The sequence below is a fragment of the Salvelinus alpinus genome, chromosome 23 (assembly GCF_045679555.1).
Source record: "Salvelinus alpinus chromosome 23, SLU_Salpinus.1, whole genome shotgun sequence".
NCBI classification, from domain to species: Eukaryota; Metazoa; Chordata; class Actinopteri; order Salmoniformes; family Salmonidae; genus Salvelinus; species Salvelinus alpinus.
In genome coordinates, this window is record NC_092108.1 from 6,072,699 (window position 1) to 6,097,843 (window position 25,145).

A 25,145-nucleotide genomic window follows, 5' to 3' on the forward strand; every position below is an offset into this window, starting at 1 on the left:
ACACCCCCCCCCCCCCCCCACCCCATCCAGCGAGGGCCTTCAAAAGGGGCCCCTCTGTTGCCAGCTGCCCATCCCTGTCATAGCTAGTATTATGTATGAGAATAGATATGTGTATCAACTGATGCCATGCTTTAACAGCAAAACACTGACCCTGTTAAATCCAAATGGGTTAATTAATATCACAACGTTACTGTGAAAAAAATAAAACAGTCCCACTGTGTAACTAACAACATAAACAAATAAGATAAAATACTATTAATATCACACAAGTTAAATATTATGGTTACTTGACATCTGTTTTGACTGAACAGGGCCATTCATCCTTCAACAGGGGAACAAGTGCACTAGACTTCAAGTGCACTAGACTTCAAGTGCACTAGACTTCAAGTGCACTAGGTTCAAGACCACTACTATAAAGTATACACATTGTCACCCACATGAACTGTGCAGCAACAATGATTATGGTGAATAAAAAATTAAAAAACGATCAATTCTCTACGACTACATGGAATCAAACCAATCTATTGTATTCATCCCACACTTTGCAGTATATTCATCCTAACTTTAAACCAGTATCTGTGTAAAACCAATAACCTTGCTACAAATGTACACTTTTAGTGTAGAGTTGAGTGATGACGTTAAGTCACAGGCCTGAGGGAGGCCTTGTAACCCTATTCTGACTGAGAGGCTGTCACAAAGTTCATTTATATACAGCTCGCTTGTTGACTGGGTATCTGTTGTTCCCTATATAGTGTCACTTCTTTTGGCCAGATCCACATCATATCCCATACAGGTGCACTATTACCACAGTGTCCACTACACTGCTTTCTCTAACTGTAGTAGAGTGTGCAATGGGTCTGTCTAAAATAGCATCCTATTCCCTATGTAGTACACTACGTTTGGCAAGAGGCCTATGTGACTCTGGCACAAAAGTATAGGGAAGCGCAAAATGTTGATAATTTACCCAAAATTCCCAGTTGTTCCAGAAATCCTGGTTGGACGATTCCAGATTTCCTTAATTACCACCTGTCTCCACTCTCTGTTCCAGATTTCCTTACTTATTCCCTTCTGATTCCATGGAATTTACAACTGCGATTTCTGGAAAAAACTGGGGAATTTGGTGACAGTAATCCGAATTTGCAACCCTTATAGGGAACAGGGGTATAATTAAGGATTATTGTTGTCAACCCTGGCTGGCTCAAAGGAACAAAGGGATGATAGCTGATCTTAGCTCAGGGTAGTCTGTAAACTCTCTGGTGTACATCGTATGTTTTCCCCGTGCCCAGATGGTCATCTGGATGAAGCCCAGCAACGTGAACAGAGCCACTGTGGAAAGAGAGAGAGACACAACAGTTAGTTAGTTAGTTAGTAGAGTCACGAAATTGGTGACTAACTGAACAAAGGAATGGAATTGTCTCTTTAGTATCACACTTTATCAAGACTGCAGAACTGGCTGTGTACAAGCATAGCCTTTATTAACAGAATACAACATAACTGGTATGACAATCTCTCCCACCAGTGGCTATATTTCTATAAATTTTCTCATTCTGAACTTCTTAAGTGAGTGGGACGGACGGGGCTTCGTGACAATGATCACATCGTCCAATAAAGTTTAATTTGATTTGAAGAGCAGTTTTTCTCCGATTTGACATCTCAAACGCAGTTATACCTCCCGTTAAAACATCGTTGCAGGTGTCGGCTATCACCGGTTAACGCTTGATCTGATTGAATTGTACTTTATTTCACCTTTATTTAACCAGGTGGGCGAACAAGTGAGAACAAGTGCTCATTTGCAACTGCGACCTGGCCAAGATAAAGCAAAGCGATTCGACACGTACAACAACACAGAGTTACACATGGAATAAACAAAACATACAGTCAATAATACAGTAGAACAAAAGAAAACAAAAAGTCTATATACAGTGTGTGCAAATGAGGTAAGTTAAGGCAATAAATAGGCCATGGTGGCGAAGTAATTAGAATATAGCAATTAAACACTGGAGTGATAGATGTGCAGAAGATGAATGTGCAAGTAGAGATACTGGGGTACAAAGGAGCAAGATAAATAAATAAATACAGTATGGGGATGAGGTAGGTAGATAGATGGGCTGTTAACAGATGGGCTAGGCCTTACTATTATGAAAATACGTGTTTGTAAATACATAAGCAGCTTCTAACATTTACTACCTAAGTACAGTACGGTGCACGTGAGACGGTGAAAGATGTGTAGGTTTACCTGGAACACACTGTGTCATGATGGAGAAACTCAACCACGTCCCCACCTGACGAATCAAAACATATACAGTATCAGTCAAAAGTTTGGGACACACCTACTCATTCAAGGGTTTTTCTTTATTTTGACTATTTTCTACATTGTAGAATAATAGTGAAGACATCAAAACTATGAAATAACACATTTGGAATCATGTAGTAACCTAAAAAAGGGTTAAACAAATCCAAATATATTTTATATTTCAGATTCTTCAAAGTAGCCACTCTTTGCCTTGATGACAGCTTTGCACACTCTTGGCATTCTCTCAACCAGCTTCATGAGGTAGTCACCTGGAATGCATTGTGGAATTTCTTTCCTTCTTAATAACCTTTCTAGGACACACGTTCCGCTAGCGGAACCCCTCGACAACATTCCGCTGAAAAGGCAGCGCGGGAAATTGAAAAATATTTTTTCAGAAATATGTAACTTTCACACATTAACAAGTCCAATACAGCAAATTAAAGATACACATATTGTTAATCTACCCATCTTGTCCGATTTAAAAAATGCTTTACAGCGAAAACACAACATATGATTATGTTAGATCACCGCCAAGTCCAAAAAACACAGCCATTTTCCCAGCCAAAGATAGGAGTCACAAAAAGCACAAATAGAGATAAAATGAATCACTAACCTTTGATGATCTTCATCAGATGACACTCATATGACATCATGTTACACAATACATGTATGTTTTGTTCGATAATGTGCATATTTATATCAAATAATCTCAGTTTACATTTGCGCCGTGTTCAGAAATGCCTCCAAAATATCCAGAGAAATTGCAGAGAGCCATATCAAATAACAGAAATACTCATCATAAACTTTGATGAAAGATACATGTTTTACATAGAATTAAAGATACACTTGTTCTTAATGCAAACGCTGTGTCAGATTTCAAAAAAACTTTACGGAAAAAGCAAACCATGCAATAATCTGAGACGGCGCTCAGATAGAAACAACATTTCTCCGCCATGTTGGAGTCAACAGAAATACAAAATTACATTATAAATATTCCCTTACCTTTGATGATCTTCATCAGAATGCACTAGTTCCACAATAAATTGTTGTTTTGTTCGATAATGTCCATTATTTATGTCCAAGTAGCTACTTTTGTTAGCGCGTTTAGTACACATATCCAAACGCTCGTGCAGGTCCAGGCGAACTTCGGACGAAAACTTAAAATAAACTTTGAATAAACTTGTCCAACTAAGTATAGAATCAATCTTTAGGATGTTGTTATCATAAATATTCAATAACGTTCCAACCGGAGAATTCCTTTGTGTCGATAGAAGTAATGGAACGCAAGGCGATATCATGTGGAATGCGCATGACCAGGACCTGGCTCTCTGCCAGACCACTGACTCAAACAGCTCCCATCCGGCTCAACATCACAGTAGAAGCTTCATTCAACGTTCTACAGACTGTTGCCATCTAGTGGAAGCCGTAGGAAGTGCAAACAGATCCATATCCCACTGGGATTTCAATAGGCGATGAGTTGAAAATCGACCAGCCTCAGAATTCCCACTTCCTGTTTGGATTTTTTCTCACGTTTTTGCCTGCCATATGAGTTCTGTTATACTCACAGACATCATTCAAACAGTTTTAGAAACTTCAGAGTGTTTTCTATCCAATAAATGATAGTAATTATGCATATGCATATATTAGCATCTGTGACAGAGTAGGAGGCAGTTCACTATGGGCACGCAATTCATCCAAAGTGAAAATTCTGCCCCCTATCCCTAAAAAGTTTTAATGTGTTAGAGCTGATCAGTTGTCCTGGGTGGTATACAGAAGATAGCCCTATTTGGTAAAAGACCAAGTCCATATTATGACAAGAACAGCTCAAATAAGCAAAGAGAAACGACAGTCCATCATTACTTTAAGACATGAAGGTCAGTCAATCCGGAAAATGTCAAGAACTTTTCTTAAAGTACTGTTGCATACATCATCAAGTGCTATGATGAAACTGTCTCTCATGAGGACCGCCACAAGAAAGGAAGACCCAGAGTTACCTCTGCTGCAGAGGATAAGTTCATTAGACTTTACAAGCCTCAGAAATTGCAGCCCAAATAAATGCTTCACAGAGTTACAAGTAACAGACACATCTCAACATCAACTATTCAGAGGAGACTGCGTGAATCAGGCCTTCATGGTCGAATTGCTGCAAAGAAAACACTACTAAAGGACACCAATAATAAGAAGAGACTTGCTTGGTCCAAGAAACATGAGCAATGGACATTAGACCGGTGGAAATCTGTCCTTTGGTCGGATCAGTCCAAATTTGAGATTTTTGGTTCCAACCGCTGTGTCTTTGTGAGACGCAGAGTTGGTGAACTGATGATCTCTGTATGTGTGGTTCCCACCGTGAAGCATGGAGGAGGAGGTGTGATGGTGTGGGGGTGCTTTGCTGGTGACACTGTCAGTGATTTATTTAGAATTCAAGACAGACTTAATGAGCATGGCTACCACAGCATTCTGCAGTGATACGCCATCCCATCTGGTTTGTGCTTAGTGGGACTATCATTTGTTTTTCAACAGGACAATGACCCAACACACCTCCAGGCTGTGTAAGGGCTATTTTAACAAGGAGAGTGATGGAGTGCTGAAATCAGATGACCTGGCCTCCATAATCACCTGACCTCAACCCAATTGCGATGGTTTGAGATTAATTGGCCCGCAGAGTGAAGCAAATGCAGCCAACAAGTGCTCAGCATATGTGGGAACTCCTTCAATACTGTTGGAAAAGCATTCCTCATGAAGCTGGTTGAGAGAATGCCAAGAGTGTGCAATGTTGTCATCAAGGCAAAGGGTGGCTACTTTCAAGAATCTCAAATATAAAATATATATATATAATTTTTGGTTACTACATGATTCCGCATGTGTTATTTCATAGTTTTGATGTCTTCACTATTATACTACAATGTAGAAAATAGTACAAATAAAGAAAAACCCTGAAATTAGTATGTGTGTTTAAACGTTTGACTGGTACTGTGTATCATAGACAAATATTATATATATATATTAATTGAAGGTGTACACCATACAAGCATATGACCCCATGGTCAGCGACTCAAGTCTAGACTGTCCTGTGTGACTAAGTCAATAGAGCACAGAGCTTGCAACACTAAAGGTCGTGGGTTCGATTCCCGCTGGGGCCACCCATACTTAAATGTAAACATACAAGACTGTATTAAAGTAGCTTCTGAGAGCACGGGCCATTGAGGCCCTCTCCATTTTTGAAGTAGTCCATTTTCTTATTCTGTTACTTCTATGAGTTGGTAAACAAACTGAAAGGGTGCATACTGCCATCTAGAGGGTGTTGTTTGAACAGGTATAAAGCCAAGGTTGGTGATTTGCTGCCACCTGCAGTTATGGCATGTTTACTTACTCACGTATAATTCATTGGATGATCCCTCCTGATGACCTGCATGGAATTATGGGATCCTTCCTTAACCCATAGGAAGTTCCCACCCAGTTGACTACTTATAAAATTGTGAAAGTCCTCAATGGCGCTGCCCAGGCTAAAACAAGCTATTGGGCACCAGAGTCTATCTCTATGAGTTTGACCCACCTCATAGGTGTAGTTGGGACATGACACGAAGAAGAAGAGCCACGTGAAGGGGTTCCTGGTGGGGTAAGGGATCCGTTTGGGCCTCAGACCTGGTAGACAGCAGGACACAACTGTGAGAAGGTGGGTATCACCATGGAAATATCTTCTCAGCTGGCAAACTACCACACAGATGTTGCTGACTCAACTAGCAAATTTATGAGAAATATTTGTGGAACTTGCTCCCTATCTTGGCTATGACATTGTTCTAGAATATGCCATTAATACAACACCTTCAGAAATGCTGGAAAGCAACTCACCATTACAGCCCAAGTGATTGAGAGCCAAATGAATTGAGAAGTTTCCAGCTTCACAGAGCTGGGAGTACAAAGAAAGACAGAAAGAAAGACAGAGAGAAAGACAGAAATAAAAATAGACAGACAGAAATAACGAAAGAAAGAGAGAGAGCGACAGAGAGAGAGAAAGACAGAAATAAAGAAAAAGAGACAGACAGGAAGACAGAAAGAAAGACAGAAAGAAAGAGAGAGAGAGAGAGACAGAAAGGTTAAAAGAAAGAGAAAAAATAAAGCGAGAAAGACCTTTTTGGGAAAGAAGCCATTTCTGAAGACAGACGATGACGAAGAATGTTTTCCTCCGTTGTTCTGAACTCAATGAAAACACAACGAGGCTGAGAGATATAACGTTAGGCTACACAACGAGGCTGAGAGATATAACGTTAGGCTACACAACGAGGCTGAGAGATATAACGTTAGGCTACACAACGAGGCTGAGAGATATAACGTTAGGCTACACAACGAGGCTGAGAGATATAACGTTAGGCTACATACCATAAACACCACCAACGAAGAGTAGACTTGGAGATTCCCATACGCTGTAAGACACATACAGCTCCTTAAACAACAGAATCATCTATCAACAGTGAGAGTTGTCATCCATTCATGTGTTGGTTGAGAGTGCTACTCACATGGTGGAGTGTAGAGGGGGTGGTTGATGTAGTAGGCTAGCCAAGCAGAAAACCCCCAGTAGTACAGGCAGTTCTGAGAGTAGAACAGTATAGTATACAATAGCATAGTATATAATAGTATAGTATATTATAGTATAGTATATAATAGAATAGAATAGTATAGTATACAATAGCATAGTATATAATAGTATAGTATATTATAGTATAGTATAGAATAGTATAGTATATAATAGAAAATAATAGTATAGACTAGTATGGTATATAATAGAAAATTATTGTATAGAATAGAATAGTATAGACTAGTATGGTATATAATAGAATAGAATAGTATATAACAGTATAGAGTAGAATAGTATAGTATATAATACTATAGTATATAATATAATAGTATTGTATAGTATATATTAGAACAGTATAGCATGCAACAGTATAGTATTTAATAGTATAGTATAGAATAGTATAGTATATAACAGTATAGTTGTCACGCCCTGGCCTTAGTATTCTTTGTTTTCTTTATTATTTTAGTTAGGTCAGGGTGTGACATGGGGAATGTATGTGTTTTTGTATTGTCTAGGGTGGTTGTATGGTTTAGGGGGTTAAGTAGAGTAGATGGGTTTATGTTTAGTATAGGTGTCTAGCTGTGTCTATGGTTGCCTGAATGGTTCTCAATCAGAGACAGATGTCATTAATTGTCTCTGATTGTGAGCCATATTTAAGACAGCCATAGGCATTAGGTTAATGTGGGTAATTGTCTATGTTGTACGTTTGTAGCTTGTGTGTGCACTTACGTCTATAGCTTCACGATCGTTTGTTGTTTTGTTTCAGTTTGTTAAAGTGTTCGTTGCGTGTTTTTCCCTTCTCAAATAAAAGAGAATGTATTTTGCACACGCTGCGCCTTGGTCCACTCTCTCTCAGCAAGACGATCGTGACAATAGTAAAGAATAGAATAGTATTGTATATAATAGTATAGTATATAATAGAATAGTATAGTGTAGTGTATAACAGTATGTATAGAATATAACAGTATTTAATAGTATAGTATATAATAGTATAGCATACTATGGTATATAATAGAATAATATAGACTAGTATAGAATATAATATTAAAGTATAATATATAACAGAATAGTATGTAATATAATAAAATAGTATAGTATATAATAGAATAGAATAGTATAGAATAGAATATAAAATATAGTATATAATATAATAGAATAGTATATAATAGAAGAACATAGTATAGAATATAATAGAATAGTATGGAATAGAATAGTATATAATATAATAGCATAGTATATAATAGAATAGTATAGAATAGAACAGTATATAATAGTAGAGAATATAATAGAATACAAAAGTATAGTATAGAATAGAAAAGTACATTATATAATAGTATATCATAGTAGAATATATAATAGAATAGAAAAGTACAGTATAGAATAGTATATACGAGTACAGTATAGTATAGTAAATAATAGTATATAATAGAATAGTATAGTATATCATGGAATAAAATCGTATAGAATAGTATAGTATATAATAGTATACAATTGTATATAGTATAATATAATAGTATAGTATAGAACAGTATAGAATATACTATTAAAGTATAGTATACAATGGAACAGTATAGTATAGAATAGAATATTATATAATAGAATGGTATATAATAGTATAGTATATAATAGAATAGAAAAGTATAGTACATAATAGAATAGTATAGTATAGAACACTATAGTATATAATAGTATAGTATATAATAGAATAGTTTAGCATAGTATAGAATAGTATATAATAGTATAGCATGGAATAGAATAGTATAGAATAGAATAGTATATAATAGAATAGTATATAATGGTATAGTATATAATATAATAGAAAAGTATAGTATATAATAGAATAGTATAGTATAGAATACTATAGCATAGCATAGTATAGTATTTAATAGAATAGTTCAGTATAGAATAGTATATAATCGTATAGTATAGTACATACTAGTATAGTATATAATAGCATAGTATAGTATATAATGGGATAGAATAGTATAACATAGTACATAGTAGAAAATAATAGTATAATAGAATAGTATAGCATAGAATAGAATAGTATAGAATATAAGAATATAGTATAGTAGAGAATAGTGTAGAATATAATAGTATAGTATATAATAGTGTAGAATATAATAGTATAGTATATAATAGTGTAGAATATAATAGTATAGTATATAATAGTATAGCATATAATAGTATAGTATATAATAGTATAATGCAGAGAGGGTGGTTGATGTAGTAGGCTAGCCAAGCAGAAAACCCCCAGAGTTACAGGCAGCTCTGAGAGTAGAACAGTATAGTATACAATATCCTAGTATATAATAGAATATAATAGTATAGTATAGAATAGTATAGTATATAATAGAAAATAATAGTATAGTATATAATATAAAATAATAGTATAGTATAGAATAATATAGTATTTAATGGTGTAGTATATAATAGAAGAGTTTAGTATAGTATAGAATAGTATAGTACATAATAGAATAGTATATAATATAATAGTACAGTATAGTATAGCATATAAAATAACAGTATAGTATATGATAGAATAGTATAGAATAGTATAGTATTGTGTAGAATAGAATACAATAGTATAGTATAGAATATAATAGTATATAGTACTATATATTAGAACAGAATAGTATATTATATAATAGTACAGTATATAATAGCATAATATTAAATATAACATAACAGCATAGAATAGCATCGTATAGAATAGTATAGTATATTATATAATACTATAGTATATAATAGAACAGTATAGTATATAATAGAATAGTATAGTATAGAATATAATAGTATATAATAGTATAGTACATAATAGAACAGTGACGTATAGTATAGTATATACTATTATAGTATAGAATCTAATAGTATAAAATAGTATCGTATAGAAACGTATATTATATTATATAATAATATAGTATATAATAGAACAGTATAGTATATCATAGAATAGTATGGAATGTAATAGCATAGTATATAATGGTATAGTATAGAATATAATATAATAGTATAGTATATAATGGAATAGAATAGAATATTATAGTATAGTATAAAATATAAAATAATAGTATAGTATATAACAGAATAGTATAGAATAGCATCGTATAGAATATAACAGCATAGTATCCCTCCATCCCATGACATCTCAACACCAGAGGCCTGCCAGACACCAGATGTTTCAATACAGGGTGGGATATAACAGCATAGTAATACAAGGTGGGAAGATCACCACCTAATAACAATTGCCCAACGCCAGCATCTATCCATCAGATTATTTAGCCTGACTAAGTTTTAACTCAGTTTTTTAAGAGATGAACATTCACAAGTGTTTTAACCTCTATTTAGGCAGGTAAGTCACTGAGAAAACGATCTTATAATTAACCTTTGATCATTGACCGATCTGAACAGCTACACGTGAACACTAGTGAATTCCCAGATGTTTCAGGCGATGCACCAGCGTGGAACTTACCCTCATGATGGTTTGTAGCGGCAAGGTGCCATCAGAGAAACGGTGGATGAAGATGGTCTCCAACAACCTTCTGAAGTAGTGGAAACAGTGACACACACACGCCAGCCTACAGCAGCAGAGAGGACAAGAGTGGGGGTAGAGTGGGGGTAGAGAAAGGGTAGAGTGGGGGTGGAGAAGGGGTAGAGTGGGGGTAGAGAAGGGGGTAGAGTGGGGGTAGAGAAGGGGGTAGAGTGGGGGTAGAGAAGGGGTAGAGTGGGGGTAGAGAAGGGGGTAGAGTGGGGGTGGAGAAGGTAGTGGTAGTAGTAAAGAGGACAAGAGTGGGGGTAGAGTGGGGGTAGAGAAGGGGTAGAGTGGGGGTGGAGAAGGGGTGGAGAAGGAGGTAGAGTGGGGGTAGAGAAGGGGGTAGAGAGGGGGTAGAGAAGGGCTACAGGACAGAGTAGCTATCGTTATTTCGTAGTTGACCTTTTGACCCTAGGTGAATTGACTGAGAACATGTTCTCTTTCACAGCAACGACACAGACATTCTAGACTACTGTAGCGACCTTAACTCAATACCTAGCGACCTCGTCAAGAAGTTCAGATCTCTTGGCATAAAAGATAAGGTGTTGGTTTGACAGTCGCTGGATCCGGGTTCTAGTCCCGGTCGGGGCTACCCCCAAATATAGCTACATTGGTGTCAGAAGTGTGATGGCACCTTTGAGGCCATCCGAGAAGAGTGTACATGTGAGCGACTTGGTATAGAGAAACGTGAGGACACACTCTCCCGAAGGAAGCCGCTGTATCAGTCGGGGCTACCCTCGGAATTTGCTACTATATACGTATGTGACCACTGAGCAGGGACTGGAGGTATAGTCATCGATCTGCTCGTAGACGTTGAGGAGATGGAGGAAGAAAAAAAGGTAGATGAAGAGAGGTCCGATGCACTCTGACAGAAACACCTGTACAGGAGAAGAGAGGTCAGATTCTTCTCCTGTACAGGTGTGAGGTCAGATACACCTGTACAGGAGAAGAGAGGACAGATACACCTGTACAGGAGAAGAGAGGTCAGATACACCTGTACAGGAGAAGAGAGGTCAGATACACCTGTACAGGAGAAGAGAGGTCAGATACACCTGTACAGGAGAAGAGAGGACAGATACACCTGTACAGGAGAAGAGAGGACAGATACACCTGTACAGGAGAAGAGAGGTCAGATTCTTCTCCTGTACAGGTGTGAGGTCAGATACACCTGTACAGGAGAAGAGAGGACAGATACACCTGTACAGGAGAAGAGAGGTCAGATACACCTGTACAGGAGAAGAGAGGTCAGATACACCTGTACAGGAGAAGAGAGGTCAGATACACCTGTACAGGAGAAGAGAGGACAGATACACCTGTACAGGAGAAGAGAGGACAGATACACCTGTACAGGAGAAGAGAGGTCAGATACACCTGTACAGGAGAAGAGAGGACAGATACACCTGTACAGGAGAAGAGAGGTCAGATACACCTGTACAGGAGAAGAGAGGTCAGAAACACCTGTACAGGAGAAGAGAGGACAGATACACCTGTACAGGAGAAGAGAGGTCACATGCACTCCACCAGAAATACCTGTACAGGACAAGAGAGGACACATACACCTGTACAGGAGAAGAGAGGTCAGATACACCTGTACAGGAGAAGAGAGGACAGATACACATGTACAGGAGAAGAGAGGACAGATACACCTGTACAGGAGAAGAGAGGACAGATACACCTGTACAGGAGAAGAGAGGTCAGAAACACCTGTACAGGAGAAGAGAGGACAGATACACCTGTACAGGAGAAGAGAGGACAGATACACCTGTACAGGAGAAGAGAGGTCACATGCACTCCACCAGAAATACCTGTACAGGACAAGAGAGGACACATACACCTGTACAGGAGAAGAGAGGACAGATACACCTGTACAGGAGAAGAGAGGTCAGATACACCTGTACAGGAGAAGAGAGGACAGATACACCTGTACAGGAGAAGAGAGGACAGATACACCTGTACAGGAGAAGAGAGGACAGATACACCTGTACAGGAGAAGAGAGGACAGATACACCTGTACAGGAGAAGAGAGGTCAGAAACACCTGTACAGGAGAAGAGAGGACAGATACACCTGTACAGGAGAAGAGAGGACAGATACACCTGTACAGGAGAAGAGAGGTCAGATACACCTGTACAGGAGAAGAGAGGACAGATACACCTGTACAGGAGAAGAGAGGTCAGATACACCTGTACATGAGAAGAGAGGACAGATACACCTGTACAGGAGAAGAGAGGTCAGATACACCTGTACAGGAGAAGAGAGGACAGATACACCTGTACAGGAGAAGAGAGGTCAGATACACCTGTACAGGAGAAGAGAGGACAGATACACCTGTACAGGAGAAGAGAGGTCAGATACACCTGTACAGGAGAAGAGAGGACAGATACACCTGTACAGGAGAAGAGAGGTCAGATACACCTGTACAGGAGAAGAGAGGTCAGATACACCTGTACAGGAGAAGAGAGGACAGACACACCTGTACAGGAGAAGAGAGGTCAGATACACCTGTACAGGAGAAGAGAGGTCAGATACACCTGTACAGGAGAAGAGAGGTCAGATACACCTGTACAGGAGAAGAGAGGTCAGATACACCTGTACAGGAGAAGAGAGGACAGATACACCTGTACAGGAGAAGAGAGGACAGATACACCTGTACAGGAGAAGAGAGGACAGATACACCTGTACAGGAGAAGAGAGGACAGATACACCTGTACAGGAGAAGAGAGGACAGATACACCTGTACAGGAGAAGAGAGGACAGATACACCTGTACAGGAGAAGAGAGGACAGATACACCTGTACAGGAGAAGAGAGGACAGAAACACCTGTACAGGAGAAGAGAGGTCAGATACACCTGTACAGGAGAAGTGAGGACAGATACACCTGTACAGGAGAAGAGAGGACAGAAACACCTGTACAGGAGAAGAGAGGTCAGATACACCTGTACAGGAGAAGAGAGGACAGATACACCTGTACAGGAGAAGAGAGGTCACATGCACTCCACCAGAAATACCTGTACAGGACAAGACATGGGACACTGATAGGCAATATGTCCGCTCACTGTTTGCTGTTCCCCAAAAAAACAGTACAGTGGGGAACAACACCGTGTCCAATATCCCAGAAACCTTATGTTCTCACCATGGTCCACCCCAGCTGCGGTCCCAGGTCGTGGAAGAACATTGTTACCGTGGTTCCCACCGGTAGATTCTCCAATACTTCATCATCCTTCAGGGACTCCCCATCTGACAAAATGTAGTGTTGTCATGGTTACAGTTCTGTATAACAAGATGATTTATTTAACAGTCGTTTCCTGGTCACAGATTAAAACATAGTCCTGTACTAAAAGGTACTTTCAACAGAGAATCTCCATTGAGCTTGCTTTTCAGTCCAGGACTAGGCTTAGTGTCTGGGAAACGGGCCCTAACTGTTTATTCTAAGAGATGTATACATAAGGGATAGTGGTGAATCGTGTTGATGTTCTGAATAGACAGTGAAGACATTAGGACATTCAAACCAGGCCCCCACAGTGTCCAGTCTGGAGCAGTGAAGTCATAAGCTATGCTGGTCGACTACTGCATAGCAACCTAGCGGTGCCAAAATCCCCGAGCCTGGTTTCCCAATTCCGATGGAATTTAGGTCAAATGCGTCGTTAAAACACGAAGGAAAGACGATGCACTTCGCATCCGTTCTCTCTGTCTGCGTGTTGTTTTGGGAAACTCATGTTACACTTACCTGAGTGTTTTAATAATGCGTCTTTCCTACAACCGTCAAAGATTTAACACCAGTTTCCCAAAACACCACGCAGAGAGAACGGACGCTAAGTGCATGGTTGGCATATGTGTCAATACTGACGGGAACGAAAGAAACGGAGCGCTGCTCTCGGATCAGCTTTATCCATTCAAATATTACCTAGACATTATATTTAATTCACAAAACTGATGGCTGATCAGCATGTAGAGGGATATTATTTCCTACCGGCTGCAAATGTTGAGGCGGTTTATTCGCTTAGCCTACCCAATACAAATGGCACATTGGCACATTGCGCGCATGTTAGGCTACACATCATGAAATATGTTAAGACATATGACTGACAGGAGCCTACAAGTAGCAAAATATAACTCAATTGATTGAACATAAAATGTATTTCAATATGGTTGAAATTTGCCTTTTTTATACTTTGATTATTTCTATCAATTGCGAAGACATTGACAACTTTGTATTTGTAGTCAACTTTGTTATCGGTGGTCAACAGAGAGAGGGATAAAACCATGTGATTCTAATATTGAACGACACACTTTGAGTAGTTGTTTCTACCCGTGGTCTGAGACAGGTGTCAGATTACAAACCGTTTTCAAGTGCAACGTTAATTAATAACGATGGTTTTGGGGAAACAGCTCTGAGATTTAACGATGCTCTTACGAAGGTTCTAACTACACCGAAGACTAACATATTGACATATATATTTCAAATACATAAGTACTAATACATTTTTTAAATATATCTAAATACATGTATTACTTATGTATGTCCATATATGTCACACACTTAGTGGCCAGTTTATTAGGTACACCCATCTAGCACTAGGTCGGGATCTTTTGCCTCCAGAACAGCCTTAATTCTTCGGGGAATGGCATTCAATCATTGCTCAATTGGTATCAAGGGACCTACTTTAAAGTGTGCCAGGAAAACATTCCCCACACCAGTACACCACCGTCACCAGCCTGTACTGTTGACACCAGGCAGGATGGAGCCGTGGACTTGTGCTGCTTATGCCTAGGGTTGTTACGGTGACCATGTTACCGCCACACTGGTGGTCACGAGTCATGTTGGCAGTCAAATTCCATGTGACTATTTATTCAAATCAAATGTATTTGTATAGAAAGGCCAAAACCTAGGAAGAAACCTAGAGAGGAACCAGGCTATGAGGGATGGCCAGTCCTCTTCTGGCTGTGCCGGATGGAGATAAATTAAATTATTCACGGTAATTAGGCTTCTCCAAGCTCTGATGCTGCTGATGGTTGTTAGTAGCCTACCAAACTTGCTAACTGCCTGGTACTCAGCACTCTATTGTTTCTCTAATCACTCTGACAATCAATGCAAATGTATAAAAAAACAACGAATCAAACACTTCATGAGCTCATGTTCCGCAACATTTCTATAGGCTATGCAATTGGGTGAGAAAACAGAGTGATGGCCTCTAATAAAAAGAGGAGGCTCCCATCAGCTTTATATAGGCTGGGCCTACTATATTTATTTCTCAATTTCCCTACTATTAAACACATTGCTTCTCTTTACAAGAGGAGTATAGCCTACCTGGCTGGCATGAAAATGACCCATGGCAAAAGCATCCTCCATTCGCTAGTTAAGTGCATAGATTACATTTTTTTCTTCCCTGCCCCTGTTTCTGGACAGGTGAATGACAATGGTCAATTTTAAATCAAACAAATTTCGCATGTATATTATTTAGTAAAGACAAGATTAAAACAATAATAGTGAGATAAATCAAATCAAATCAAGTTTATTTTATATAGCCCTTCGTACATCAGCTAATATCTCGAAGTGCTGTACAGAAACCCAGCCTAAAACCCCAAACAGCAAGCAATGCAGGTGTAGAAGCACGGTAGGTGACAGTATTATCACTTTGTATTTTTTATTATTAATTTTAATTTAACCTTTATTTTACTAGGCAAGTCAGTTAAAGAACAAATTCTTATTTACAATCACCGCCTACCCCGGCCAAACCCTAACAACGCTGGGCCAAATGTGTGTCACCCTATGGAACGCGGCCCGGTTGTGATACAGCGCAGGATCAAACCAGGGTCTGTAGCCATGCCTCTAGCGCTGAGATGCAGTGCCTTAGGCCGCTGCGCCACTCGGGAGCCCAAATTTGTGAATGATATACAGTATTATTGCTTGTGTGCAGTAAGACACGAAACTGCGCATGCCTTTTTTTGGCAACTTTTTCAAATCCTAATTGCACACATAGCTCATAGGCCTATATGTTTTGATACGGTTTGTATCACAACTAAAGTGGCCAAATAACTTCTTAAAATGAAGTATATTAATCCGCTTTACAACGGGTGTAGAGCCTAACTTGCATACATATGCAGCACGTGAGTTTCAAGTTTGGGGACGATAATTTTCACCGTAAAAAAGCACCTTTATGATAAAAGCTATGGTAACGCTTGCCGTGCGGTAGCAGAGAGAACAGTCTATGACTTGGGTGACTGGAGTTTTTGACAATTCTTTTATGCCTTACTCTGACACCGCCTGGTATAGAGGTCCTGGATGGCAGGAAGCTTGGCCCCAGTGATGTATTGGACCGTACACACTAGACCTCTGTAGCGCCTTACGGTCGGATGCCAAGCAGTTGCCATACCAGGCGGTGATGCAACCGGTCAGGATGCTCTCGATGGTGCAGCTGTATATTTGCCAAATATTTTCAGTCTCCTGAGGGGGAAAAGGTGTTGGTGTGCCCTCTTCACGACTGTCTTGGTGTGTTTGGACCATGATAGTTTGTTGGCGAGGTGGACACCAAGGAACTTGAAACTCTCAACCCGCTCCACTACAGGCCTGTCGATGTGGATGGGGGCCTGTTTGGCTCTCCTTTTCTTGTAGTCCACAATCATCTCTTTCGTCTTGCTCACGTTGAGGTAGAGGTTGTTGTCCTGGCACCACACTGCCAGGTCTCTGACCTCCTCCCTGTAGTCAATGAACAGCATTCTCACATAGGTGTTCCTTTTGTCTAGGTGGGAAAGGGCAGTGCGTCCTCTGTGAATCTGTTGGGGCGGCGGTTAGCGAATTGGAGTGGGTCTAGGGTTTCGGGGATGATGGTGTTGATGTGAGCCATCACCAGCCTAACAAAGCCTAACGTCCGTACGCACTTCCGGCGCCGACAGAGATGGCCACCTCGCTTCGCATTCCTAGGAAACTATGCAGTATTTGTTTTTTTTACGTGTTATGTCTTACATTGGTACCCCAGGTAATCTTCATTAGGTTTCAGGTTTCATTACATACAGTCGGGAGGAACTACTGAATATAAGAGCAACGTCAACTCACCATCATTACGACCAGGAATATGACTTTCCCGAAGCGGATCCTGTGTTCTGCCTTCCACCCAGGACAATGGATCGGATCCCAGCCGGCGAACCTAAACAACGTCGCCGTAAAAGGGGCAAACAAAGCAGTCTTCTGGTCAGGCTCCGGAGACGGGCACATCGCGCACCACTCCCTAGCATACTACTCGCCAATGTCCAGTCTCTTGACAATAAGGTTGATGAAATCCGAGCAAGGGTTGCCTTCCAGAGAGACATCAGAGACTGTAACGTTCTTTGCTTCACGGAAACATGGCTCACTCGAGAGACGCTATCAGAGTCGGTGCAGCCAGCTGGTTTCTTCACGCATCGCGCGGACAGAAACAAGCATCTTTCTGGTAAGAAGAAGGGCGGGGGTGTATGCCTTATGATTAATGAGACGTGGTGTGATCATAACAACATACAGGAACTCAAGTCATTCTGTTCACCTGACTTAGAATTCCTTACAATCAAATGTCGACTGCATTATCTACCAAGGGAATTCTCTTCGATTATAATCACAGCCGTATATATTCCCCCCCAAGCAGACACATCGATGGCCCTGAACGAACTTTCAGGAAACCACATATCCTGAGGCTGAATTCATTGTAGCTGGGGATTTTAACAAGGCTAATCTGAAAACAAGACTCCCTAAATTCTATCAGCATATCGATTGCGCAACCAGGGCTGGTAAAACCCTGGATCATTGTTATTCTAACTTCCGCGACGCATATAAGGTCCTCCCCCGCCCTCCTTTTGGAAAAGCTGACCACGACTCCATTTTGTTGCTTCCAGCCTACAGACAGAAACTAAAACAAGAAGCTCCCGCGCTCAGGTCTGTTCAACGCTGGTCCGACCAATCTGATTCCACGCTTCAAGACTGCTTCGATCACGTGGATTGGGATATGTTCTGCATTGCGACCAACAACAACATTGACGAATACGCTGATTCGGTGAGCGAGTTCATTAGAAAGTGCATCGGCGATGTCGTACCCACAGCAACTATTAAAACATTCCCAAACCAGAAACCGTGGATTGATGGCAGCATTCGCGCGAAACTGAAAGCTCGAACCACTGCTTTTAACCAGGGCAAGGTGACCGGAAACATGACCGAATACAAACAGTGTAGCTATTCCCTCCACAAGGCAATCAAACAAGCTAAGCTTCAGTATAGACACAAAGTAGAGTTGCAATTCAACGGCTCAGACACAAGAGGTATGTGGCAGGGTCTACAGTCAATCACGGATTACAAAAAGAAAACCAGCCCCATCGCGGACCAGGATGTCTTGCTCCCAGACAGACTAAATAACTTCTTTGCTCGCTTTGAGGACAATACAGTGCCACTGACACGGCCCGCTACCAAAACATTTAAATATGTTAACCCACGCAAGGCTGAAGGCCCAGACGGCATCACCAGCCACGTCCTCAGAGCATGCGCAGACCAGCTGGCTGGTGTGTTTACGGACATATTCAATCAATCCTTATCTCAGTCTGCTGTTCCCACATGCTTCAAGAGGGCCACCAGTGTTCCTGTTCCCAAGAAAGTTAAGGTAGATGAGCTAAACGACTACCGCCCCGTAGCACTCACTTCCGTCATCATGAAGTGCTTTGAGAGACTAGTCAAGGACCATATCACCTCCACCCTACCTGACACCCTAGACCCACTCCAATTTGCTAACCGCCTCAATAGGTCCACAGACGACGCAATCGCAACCACACTGCACACTGCCCTAACACATCTGGACAAGAGGAATACCTATGTGAGAATGCTGTTCATCGACTACAGCTCAGCATTTACCACCATAGTACCCTCCAAACTCATCATCACGCTCGAGACCCTGGGTCTCGACCCCGCCCTGTGCAACTGGGTACTGGACTTCCTGACGGGCCGCCCCCAGGTGGTGAAGGTAGGTAACAACATCTCCACCCCGCTGATCCTCAACACTGGGACCCCACAAGGGTGCGTTCTGAGCCCTCTCCTGTACTCCCTCTTCACCCACGACTGCGTAGCCATGCACGCCTCCAACTCAATCATCAAGTTTGCGGACGACACTACAGTGGTAGGCTTGATTACCAACAACGACGAGACGGCCTACAGGGAGGAGGTGAGGGCCCTCGGAGTGTGGTGTCCGGAAAATAACCTTACACTCAACGTCAACAAAACAAAGAAGATGATTGTGGACTTCAGGAAACAGCAGAGGGAGCACCCTCCTATCCACATCGACGGGACAGTAGTGGAGAGGTTAGTAAGTTTTAAGTTCCTCGGGGTACACATCACGGACAAACTGAATTGGTCCACCCACACAGACAGCGTTGTGAAGAAGGCGCAGCAGCGCCTCTTCAACCTCAGGAGGCTGAAGAAATTTGGCTTGTCACCTAAAACACTCACAAACTTCTACAGATGCACAATCGAGAGCATCCTGTCGGGCTGTATCACCGCCTGGTACGGCAACTGCTCCGCCCATAACCGGAAGGCTCTCCAGAGGGTAGTGAGATCTGCACAACGCATCACCGGGGGCAAACTACCTGCCCTCCAGGACACCTACACCACCCGATGTCACAGGAAGGCCATAAAGATCATCAAGGACAAGAACCACCCGAGCCACTGCCTGTTCACCCCGCTATCATCCAGAAGGCGAGGTCAGTACAGGTGCATCAAAGCAGGGACCGAGAGACTGAAAAACAGCTTCTATCTCAAGGCCATCATACTGTTAAACAGCCACCACTAACATTGAGTGGCTGCTGCCAACATACTGACAACTCCATGTGGTTTTAATGTCTTTGATTTAAACGCATAGACATAAACACATAGATGTTCCTGTGCACACACGCACGCACGTACACACGCACGTATACACACACACACACACGCACGTACACACACACACACACACACACACACACACACACACACACACACACACACACACACACACACACACACACACACACACACACACACACACACACACACACACCAAGAGTGTTAACCGACAGCGGTTAATTAAACCTCCCCAGATTGGGGTGGCAGGTAGCCTACTGGTTACGTGTGTTGTGGCAGTAACTGAAAGGGTTCTGGTTTGACTCCCTGAACCAACTAGGTGAAAAATCTGGCAATGTGCTCTTGAACAAGGCACGACCCTACGCTTTGGTTAAAAGCCTGTTGTTAAATGACTAAAATGTAGTCAGGCTTGACTTCCGTGGCCTGTTACTCTATCTATCAAAGCTATGGCCCTCTGAGAGACCTGGGTTCAAATAGTACTTGTTTTCTTTCAACATCGTGTTTGATTTAGCCTGGCTGGAGTATCAGATGGACAGGAATGTATGCACACACACACATACATATCTCATATCTCATAGCTACAGTCCTCTCTGTGACCTGCCGTTGGCCAGCTAGTGCTTTGGCACAGAACCTTACAAGAACTATCTGTTATGTCAGAGAAAGTTCAGCTCTCAGCTGTCCAGGCTCTTCGGGTGGTGTCAAAACATCATCAGGTTACAGCTATGTCTTCCAGTCCGTCATATGAGAGGTCATGTGAGAAAAGGAGAATGTGGTCACAGATTAGGGCAGAGTCACAAACATTCATGAGCCGGTGATAACTGTCGCTCTCACGGTAATTGACCGTTAATTAACGTAAACACATTTAGCGTCTAATGGCTTCCACACACAAGCCTACAAGCCACTGATACAGACCAGAATCTATATTTTTAAAAAGTCTAATAAATCCATGTAATATAGCCTACACCTTCACAATAAATCCATTATTTATTTTAGACAAGTCTAAAGAAACATGATGTGAAGAAAATGTAGTCTACTTCAGAAGAACAGAATAACATACTCTGAGTTGTCTTTATGTTATGTCCTGATCTGGCTATGCCAAATGGCTGTGGGCTCCACACTAGTTCATTTAGCAGACAAGATTTGCTGAGAATTCTGTGGCATTATTTTATATTATGTTATAGTATGAAGAATACAATTGAACAAATATGAATAAAATAAAAAGGAGTACACATATGTGTTGAGAGGGTAACTAATAAATAGGAACTCCTATATGCTTCATTTGGAGTTGTTTGTGTGCAAAGCTGTCATTAAGGCAAAGGGTGGCTATTTTGAAGAATCTCAAATGTAAAAAATATTTTGTTTAAACACTTTTTGGGGTTACTACATGATTTCCTGTGTTATTTCATAGTTTTGATGTCTTCACTATTATTCCACAATGTAGAAAATCATAAAACATAAATAAAGACCCTAGAATGAGTAGTTGTTCTGAAACTTTTGACTGGTACTGTACACTAAATAATATTAGACATTCTATTGAAATGGTTACTTGCATAGCGGAATCTTTATATTATATATATATATTTTAATCCTTTATTTAACTAGGCATGCCAGTTAAGAACAAATTCTGATTTACAATGACGGCCTAGCAGAACGCAAAAAGGCCTCCTGCGGGGACGGGGGCTGGGATCTCTTCACTGACGAGTCGCGGTTTTGTCTCACCAGGGGTGATGGTCGGATTCGCGTTTATCGTCGAAGGAATGAGCGTTACACCGAGGCCTGTACTCTGGAGCGGGATCGGTTTGGAGGTGGAGGGTCCGTCATGGTCTGGGGCGGTGTGTCACAGCATCATCGGACTAAGCTTGTTGTCATTGCAGGCAATCTCAACGCTGTGCATCACAGGGAAGACATCCTCCTCCCTCATGTGGTACCCTTCCTGCAGGCTCATCCTGACATGACCCTCCAGCATGACAATGCCACCATCCATATTGCTCGTTCTGTGTGTGATTTCCTGCAAGACAGGAATGTCAGTGTTCTGCCATGGCCAGCGAAGAGCCCGGATCTCAATCCCATTGAGCACGTCTGGGACCTGTTGGATTGGAGGGTGAGGACATTCCCCCCAGAAATGTCCGGGAACTTGCAGGTGCCTTGGTGGAAGAGTGGGGTAACATCTCACAGCAAGAACTAGCAAATCTGGTGCAGTCCATGAGGAGGAGATGCACTGCAGTACTTAATGCAGCTGGTGGCCACACCAGATACTGACTGTTACTTTTGATTTTGACCCCCATTTGTTCAGGGACACATTATTTAATTTCTGTTAGTCACATCTCTTAGTCACGTTATGTCTGTGGAATTTGTTCAGTTTATGTCTCAGTTGTTGAATCTTGTTATGTTCATACAAATATTTACACATGTTAAGTTTGCTGAAAATTAACACAGTTGACAGGGAGAGGACGTTTTTTTTGTTGTTGCTGAGTTTGTGTGAAATTTGTTTAGATTTAGAAAGGACCTTTATCATGCACCAGGGGCAGGGTAAAAAATACATGTCATCAATGCACTTAATTAGAGAATGAGGACCATTTTTCCCAGGGGTCATTTTCCTGCCAGCCAGGTAGGCTGTACTACTTTTGTAAAGAGAAGCAATGTGCTTAATATTAGGACATTTGCGAAATACATATAGCAGGCCTAGCCTATAGAAAGCTGATGGGATCCTCCTCTTTTTAATAGAGGCCATCACTCTGTTATCTCATGCAATTGTTCATACCCTATAGAAATATTGCTCAACATGAGCTCGTGGGCTCTCATGAAGTGTTTGATTATATTTTTGAATACATTTGCATTGATGTCAGAGTGATTAGAGGGACAATAGAGTGCTGAGTACCAGGCGGTTAGCACGTTTGGTAGGTTACTAATGACCAGCAGCAGCATCAGAGCTTGGAGAAGCCAAATTACCGTGACTAAAATGTCACGTGGAATTTGACTGCTTTCATGACTCGTGACCGTCGGTGTGGCGGTAATACGGTCACCGCAACAGCCCTGGGCACAGGCTAGGCATCCCAATGGGAAAACATTCACGTGACGACAAACAAACTGTACACTGTTGAGCTGCAGGTTACTTTTAGTGTTGAAACGTGTGACAATGTTGATACTGTTAGATTTTCATATACGGTTGTATTTCTAAAATCTTCCTCCTGTCACTGTATATGTCAATGTGTATGTCAGTGATGAAGGCTTAAGGATTCAGAGGAGGACGTACCTGGGTGAAGTGACAAAGCCTGTCTGGCTGGGTACCATTTGGGATCTGTAACCATCACAAATGACTTTAGTCACTTCAGAAACATTATTAACAGATCCTTAGGGTTGGGGTCAATTCAGAAACATTATTAACACATCATTGTTGGGTTGGGGTCAATTCAGGAAGTAATTTGAAGTTCGGAGTTTGAATGTTAGTGTATTTCCTGAAATCTATCTATCGCCAACTGCTAAAGACGAAATACAACAAGATATTTCATGCCATCCGCTGGAATAGTGAGTGTAACACACCTGCTATAACAGACAGAAACAAGACAGAGACAGGACAGATATAAGACAGAGATTGGGCCAAGACAGGACAGAGACAGGGCGGAGACAGGCCAGAGACAAGACAGAGAGAGACAGGACAGAGACAGCAGAGAGACAGATACAGGACAGAGACAGAGCAGAGACAGGAGAGACAGGCCAGAGACAAGACAGAGAGAGACAGCAGAGAGACAGATACAGGACAGAGACAGGGCAGAGACAGGAGAGACAAGACAGAGAGAGACAGGACAGAGACAGCAGAGAGACAGATACCGGACAGAGACAGGGCAGATACAGGGCAGAGACAGGACGGAGACAGGGCAGAGACCGGGCAGATACCATACAGAGACAAGACAGAGACAGGATAGGACCGAGACAAGACAGAGACTGGGCAGAGACCAGGCAGAGACCGGGCAGAGACAGGACCGGACAGAGACAGGGCGTAGACAGGAAAGAGACTGGGCAGAGACAGTGCAGAGACAGAACGGACAGGGCAAAGACATGACCAATACAGGACAAAGACCGGGGTGAGACCGGACAGAGACAGGGCAGAGACATGACAGAGACACGACAGAGACAGGGCAGAGACAGGACAGAGACAGGACAGAGACAGGGCAGAGACAGGGCAGAGACCGGACAGAGACAGGGCAGAGACCGGGCAGAGACACGACAGAGACAGAGATTGGACAGAGACAGGGCAGAGACACGACAGAGACAGAGATTAGACAGAGGGTACTCACATATCTTATATAATAGACACTTGATCTCTCCAATAGTGGCATTAGGTTCCACCTGACAGAATACACAGCTATTACACATAAACATAAACATAAACAAGTTGACATAAAGTATCTACTGTCCCAAAACCTCAGTTTCACAAAATGAAGGGCTCTATTGAATCCTCATCCGGGAAGTTCAGCTTCACTGCATGAATGAAATGTAGCAGACTTCATTCCCAGATTAAATAGAGCCCTAAATCAGTACCGTAGGTTGCCTCATAACAGAATACAGCTTGTGATGACATAAGGGAAATGTCTGGTACAGATACTACTGTCCCAAACAGGTGAATTACAGTAGAAGTTCTTACTTTAGCAGCTAATGAAATGAAACTAGGGAAGTTGTTATATTTTTTACTTACCTTGTCCAAGTAGCAAAGCTTCAACTTCTTGGAATCCTGAATCTCCACCTCATAGAAAATATAATTCTTATCCTTTTTGGCTGTTCCTGCCATCATGCCATGGGCACATCTTGCCTTTATAAACTGGGCTACCACGAATAGGCTTTTTAAATCCATGTTTCTACTGCGTACCTTCCAGGTGTGTGGTCTTGAGGCCCTATCTGC

At 41.5% G+C, this 25,145-nt stretch overlaps 1 protein-coding gene across 1 annotated transcript; it reads right to left on the reverse strand.

Annotated features, from left to right (window-relative positions):
* Positions 1-11: 11 nt before the first annotated feature.
* Positions 12-25,145, reverse strand: LOC139550117 (very-long-chain enoyl-CoA reductase-like). Its single transcript, XM_071360759.1, has 13 exons — positions 24,942-25,145; positions 24,544-24,595; positions 23,502-23,546; positions 13,532-13,635; positions 11,166-11,276; positions 10,881-10,885; positions 10,339-10,444; positions 6,808-6,880; positions 6,671-6,714; positions 6,143-6,200; positions 5,847-5,935; positions 2,237-2,282; positions 12-1,326 (listed from the first exon to the last, which is right to left on the reverse strand). The coding sequence occupies exons 1-13, from the start codon at positions 25,095-25,097 to the stop codon at positions 1,199-1,201; spliced, it is 1,017 nt and encodes a 338-aa protein (XP_071216860.1). The 5' UTR covers positions 25,098-25,145; the 3' UTR covers positions 12-1,198.

Coding starts and splice junctions, on each gene's coding strand:
- LOC139550117 (XM_071360759.1), bottom strand. CDS start 25,097: ATGGATTTAAAAAGCCTATTCGTGGTAGCCCAGTTTATAAAGGCAAGA. Junction 24,596..24,941: donor AGCTTTGCTACTTGGACAAG/GTAAGTAAAAAA, acceptor GTATTCTGTCAG/GTGGAACCTAATGCCACTAT. Junction 23,547..24,543: donor GTGTCTATTATATAAGATAT/GTGAGTACCCTC, acceptor TGATGGTTACAG/ATCCCAAATGGTACCCAGCC.